This window comes from Mauremys reevesii, linkage group 2 (genome assembly GCF_016161935.1).
Source record: "Mauremys reevesii isolate NIE-2019 linkage group 2, ASM1616193v1, whole genome shotgun sequence".
NCBI lineage: Eukaryota > Metazoa > Chordata > Testudines > Geoemydidae > Mauremys > Mauremys reevesii.
The window spans coordinates 250491175-250497174 of NC_052624.1; the positions used below are offsets into that span (position 1 = coordinate 250491175).

The 6000-nt window shown below is 41.4% G+C and overlaps 1 protein-coding gene across 4 annotated transcripts in view; it reads right to left on the reverse strand.

Moving 5' to 3' along the window:
• The window catches only part of SNX31 (sorting nexin 31), a 61414-nt gene extending 55663 nt beyond the window's left edge, over positions 1 to 5751 (reverse strand). For all 4 annotated transcript variants that reach the window (XM_039527762.1, XM_039527761.1, XM_039527760.1 and 1 more), the window contains exons 1-2: positions 5550 to 5751; positions 5113 to 5187 (exon numbers count right to left, since the gene is read on the reverse strand). In XM_039527762.1, the coding sequence (XP_039383696.1) occupies positions 5113 to 5187; positions 5550 to 5666 (192 nt within the window). In that variant the 5' untranslated portion in view covers positions 5667 to 5751. The remainder of the gene's footprint in view (positions 1 to 5112; positions 5188 to 5549) is intronic.
• Between the last annotated feature and the right edge of the window lie 249 nt (positions 5752 to 6000).

The window sequence follows — 6000 nt, forward strand, 5'->3', positions numbered from 1 at the left end:
AAAGCCTCTTCAAGTCACTGGAAAGTGAGCTAGAACTCATCAAATCCTCAATTTTGGCACTGGATAAGCCAGTGCTTCTCAACCTATTTACCATTGTGGGCCACATCCACACAATACACACACACATATATATATATATATATTTATTTATTTTACACACACACACACACACACACACACTCTACCTGTATGGGACTAAGGATGTCACATGGGCCACAGCTGTGTGCTGATTGGGCTGTAGGTTGAGAACCACTGGAATAAATACTCACAAGTCTGAAAAAAAACAAACTGTTCTTCTGGCTATATAGTTTATTAGCATATCCCCTAGAAACAAAGGCTGACATTTTAAAGCTTAGGGCCTACATTTTCTAAGCTTGAGAAGCCTGGAGAAAAGTACTTAAATAAGTCCCTGATTGTGCAATTAAATCAACATATGCACATTCCTGCACCCACACAAAGCCCTACCGACTTCAACTGCTTGACAAACATGTTGCAGAATCAAGATCTATGTGGTCTGCTTTTCAGAAATATAAGTACCCTCAATTCCTACTGAAGTCTGAGTTACAAATGCTCACTAACTCTGAAAAAAAGAGGCCACTTATACAGGTGCCTAAATATAGATTTAGGAGCTTCTACTCAGGGCATCCAAGCTTGAAATTTTTGGACATGCAGAGAAAATCTATTCAAAATGCTGACATGATTGAAACATGGACTCATGGAGTCCATATAAGACAGAAAAGAAATCTGCCATGAAATCCATATAAGACAGAAAACAAATAAAAGATTTTAAAGTTTTGTGGAAACTGTATCCAGAACAAAATTCTGCCTTTTTGTTCTCAGAAATTACTACTTAAGTTGGACAATAAAGGAAGACTTAGTTGGACTAGCTAAAGAGAAGACATGTATTGGGTTACATCTACTTAAATAAAAATAAAGAAATGAAAAAAAAATTGTGTTTTAAGTTCTGAGTTTCATAAACATCCATCCAATAAAAGTAACAATGACTTATGTTGTACATTTCAAAAATTCAGTTTCACATAAGACACAGAAGTGGAATTCAAGGGACACTTTCTAAATAAATGCCATTCTTGACATCCAAAACCAGATACAATTCCAGTGATAAATACAAAACTTCAACGTCAAGTAGTTCTATTATCTACAAAAATGCTGGTTTTCAAATTAGTTACATTTTCAATCAAAGACACTGGCTTTTATGATGATTGCACTGTCAGTGTGATCCCATGCTGTGATGTTCCATTCTACAGCATCAAGAAATTTACACATTAAGTGGGGAGAGTGAAAAAGTAATAGAAGACCACTGTTCTTAGTAGTGGGTCACTGGAGGCAGAGGTCTGCCAATGTAGAATGGCTTGCAAGATCAGGGCCATAATATTTAGGGATGGAAGAGACCTCACAGACCAGGGGCTCTCGAACTTTTTCACAGCATGAATCACTGTAGTATCAAAATGGACCACTTTAAACACAGAGATTGTAAATAGGATGTGGTGTCCGAGACAATCATGAAGACCACCTCCCTGATCCTTCATAACCATGTAACATCCCTGTCTCAACTGAGATGATTGCATACAATTAGGGCTTTCAATTAAATCACACAGTTAATTCACATGATTAACTCAAAAAAGTTAACTGCAATTTAAAATTTAATCATGATTAATTGCAATTTTAAATGCACTGTTAAACAATAGAATACCAATTGAAATTTATTAAATATTTTGGATGTTTTTCTACATTTTCAAATATATTGGTTTCAGTTACAATACAGAATACAAAGTGTACAGTGGTCACTTTATATTATTTTTATTACAAATATTTGCACTGTAAAAATGATAAAATAGCATTTTTCAATTCACCTCATGCAAGTACCATAGTGCAATCTCTTTATTGTGATAGCGCAACTTACAAAGGTACATTTTTTGTTACATAACTGCATTAAAAAACAAAACAATGTAAAACTTTAGCGCCTACAAGTCCACTCAGTCCTACTTCTTGTGCAGCCAATCACTAAGAGAAACAAGTTTGTTTACATTTACGGGAGATAATGCTGCCCGCTTATTTACAATATCACCTGAAAGCGAGAACAGACATTTGCATGGCACTTTTGTAGCCCGCATTGCAAGGTATGTACGTGCCAGATATGCTAAACATTCATATGCCCCTTCATGCTTGGGCCACCATTCCAGAGGACATGCTTCAGCATGGAAGCATATTCTCTGGAATGGTGGCCAAAGACACTCGTTAAAAAATTAATGCATTAATTAAATTTGTGACTGAACTCTTTGGGGGAGAATTGTATGCCTCCTGCTCTGTGTTTTACCCACATTTTGCCATATATTTCGTGTTATAGCAGTCTTGGACAATGACTCAGCATGTTGTTCATTTTAAGAACACTTTCACTGAAGATTGGACAAAATGCAAAGAAGGTACCAATGTGAGATTTCTAAAGATAGCTATGGCACTCGACCCAAGGTTTAAGACTCTGAAGTGCCTTCCAAAAATCTGAGAGGGATGGGGTGTGGAGCATGCTTTCAGAAGTCTTAAAAGAGCAACACTCTGATGCAGAAACTACAGAACCTGAACCCCGCAAAAAAGAAAATCAACCTTCTGCTGGTGACATCTCATCTCACTCAGATGATGAAAATGAACATGCGTTGGTCTGCACTGCTTTAGATCATTATTGAGCAGAAACCATCATCAGCATGAATGCATCTCCTCTGGAATGGTGGTTGAAGCATGAAGAGATATATGAATCTTTAGAGCATCTGGCAAGTAAATATCTTGCAACGCCAGCTACAACAGTGCCATGCAAACCCGTTATCACTTTCAGGTGATATTATAAACAAGAAGCGGGCAACATTATCTCCTGCGACTGTAAACAAACTTGTTTGTCTGAGCGATTGGCTGAACAAGAAGTAGGACTGGGTGGACTTGTAAAAATTTAGAGCCTACGTTGTTTTATTTACATGCAGTTATTCTTTGTACATAACTCTACATTTGTAAGTTCAACTTTCATGATAAAGAGATTGCATTACAGTACTTGTATTAAGTGCACTGAAAAAATAATTTTTATTTTACAGTACAAATATTTATAATAAAAATACATAAAGTGAGCACTGTACACTTTGTATTCTATGTTGTAATTGAAATCAATATATTTGAAAATGTGGAAAATATCCAAAAATACTTATATAAACGGTATTCTATTATTATTTAACAGCACGATTAATCACGATTAATTTTTTTAATTGCTTGACAGCCCTACTTACAATACTTCCCTAGTGGCCTTTTTCTATGTATTTGCAGCTGTCTTCATGCAATATAGCAGCTGGAGAGGAGGAGGGAACCAACATGATGTTAACGTGGATGTTTCCACAGACTACAGTTTGAGAACTTCTGGAATAGATTATCCAGTCCACCTATCACCAGTACTGGACTGACCTCTGCAGTACATTATCTACTGCTATTTCCAGTCTGCTATTAGACTTGTTAAGCAGAGTGGCTTCCCTAGGATGCTATTAAACATAAGTGATCTGGACACTTACTATTTCATATTTGTTACTGGATCAGAGAATGGGTGATCCAGAAGAATACACTAATGAAGAGCAACAGGTTGTACACTATACAAAAGAGCTTGTTATGTAATTATCTGTAACACTTACTGTTATCTGAAAATTATGTGATAAACCTCTCTAGGTATTTTTAAAGCTCCCACTATCATTAATGGGGATTTTATCTTCACACCAACCTCGTGAGGCAGGGAAGTAATTATTCCCATGTTACAGATAAGTAACTGAGGAAGAGGGTAGATTAATTGATGTGTCCAAGATCACAGAGTGTCTGTAGTCAAGTTAGAAACTGAATCCAGGTCTCCTCAATCCCAGTCCAATGCCCTATTCACAAGATCATCTTTCCTATGACTCTGACTTACACAGTCCATAGGTGTGTTAACAGCAGGACCTTGGCCCCAGCATACATAGTTGGAGCCTACACACTTGAACTCAAAACAATGTTAGCACCTTCCAAGCAAGAAAAGTTTGAAAAAACAAAAACAAACAAACAAAAAAAAAAAACTTATGATTTGAACTCTAGCATAGACAGAACCTAAAAGAGGCTCTAGTGTTATTTATGACTCAGACAGGAATGCTGCAATAGTTTTGGATGTCCTAAAATCAGAGCAAACTTCTTGCAGTCAATGATACTAAAAATAACTGTGTGAAACCTGTTCCCCTGAATACTGGGTACATGACCATTACTCAATTCCCCTTTCATAGCTTTCAGATGTGGTCAGGTCTCAATAAGAAAACACCTTAAACCTTCACTGAGGAGTATTATGGGGAAAATGGAAAATATTTTGCAAAGAAAGGGCGGGGGGGAAAGAGACCTCATCTCTTGCATATAGCTCAGACCAGCATGCGTGGGGTATGCACAATAAAAGCCAAAGAACTGCCATGAAAATAATTGGAAAAGTAGGAGAAAAAATGAAATCAGACTGCTTACAAAGGGTGAAGAGTTTACCAAAGAAGCATTAGATTTGTAATCACCTCCAATTCATACTTCATATTACCTGTTTAAGTGCAAAGGAAATGGGGGACAGCCAAAAAATTCCATCTCCATTACCCAAAATTAAAAAATAGATCTTATTTGACACTAATATAAATTCCCAGCATATTGCATTTCCCAGCATCCCTCCTCTCAATATTTCTCTGATTTGCTTCAGAGTTTGCCACTCCCTATGGTGCTGGGCACCTTAAAAATGTGTGTGATAACAAACATGACAACACATTCACTCCACAGCATCCAGACCTTTATGTATCTCCCTTCCACTTCAGGTACTACACAAGAAAAGCTCATTACTGTCCACAGGCAACATTACAAGATATCAGCCTGCGTTCATTTCAATGAGGTGAAGAAGAGCTCTGTGCAGCTCAAAAGCTCGTCTCTTTCACCCACAGAAGTTGGTCCAGTAAAAGACAGGCTCTCACCCACCTTGTCTGTCCTCATTTCAATGGGGCATTTGTTGGCCATTTGTTGGAAGTTCCCCTAGCTAAAGCTGGCAGGGAAGAGTGAGAAGGGGGTTGAGCTGGAGTCTCTCACCTGATCATTCCAGTGGTGTAGCTGGCTGTAGCGCACCTTGCAGAAGAGGAAGCCTTCCAGGTACACAGAGTACACCTGAAAATACACCCAAGGGGAATCAGCTCCCCTGCCTGCACAGACACCTCCCTACCTACACAGCACCCCCATCCTCCTCCTCCACTGCCCTCCCTCTGCCCCCCAATTCCCCTGCCTCCCCACACAGCTCCCCTCCCTGCACGCACAGAACACATAGCTCCCCTACCTACGCAGCACCCCCATCCTCCTCCTCCACACCCCTCCCCCCATTCCCCTGCCTTCCCACACAGCTCAGTTCCCCTTCCCGCTCAGACGCTCCCGTCCGCCCCGAGCCATAACAGCGCCGCCCGGGAGCCGGGATCCCGCGGCAGCGCGGCCCCCCCAGCCCTAGCGCCCGGGGCCGGGCAGCCGAGATACTCAACCACGTAGCGGCCCCCGAACTTCTCCAGCAGCTGCTCCGAGACGGGGATGCTGAAATGCATCTTCATGGTGCCGCTCCGCCTCGCCGGGCCACAGGGGCAGGGCAGCGGCCGCAGCATTTGTTTTCCCACGTGATAGAGGAGAGGGCGGGGAGGGCTCCTCCCTCCTGAGGGCGGGGGGCAAACGGCGCATCCTGGCAGGTGGTGCCGCTGGCCTAGCCCCCGCTCCCAGGGCAGCAACAGCATCCAGCTGCGGCTACAACTTCCGCTCCTCTACTCCCCCCGCCCAGTAGTTGGCCGGGTCCCTTCCATGGGTTTTATTTAACCAGGCTGGGAATCACCACGAGAGCGTTTCCCAGCCTACAGGTATCATTGGTCTGATTTCCTGTGCTCTCCTCCTCGCTGCCCCAAATGTGAGCAAGGCCCCTTGTGTGACCACGGATATAACAGTAGG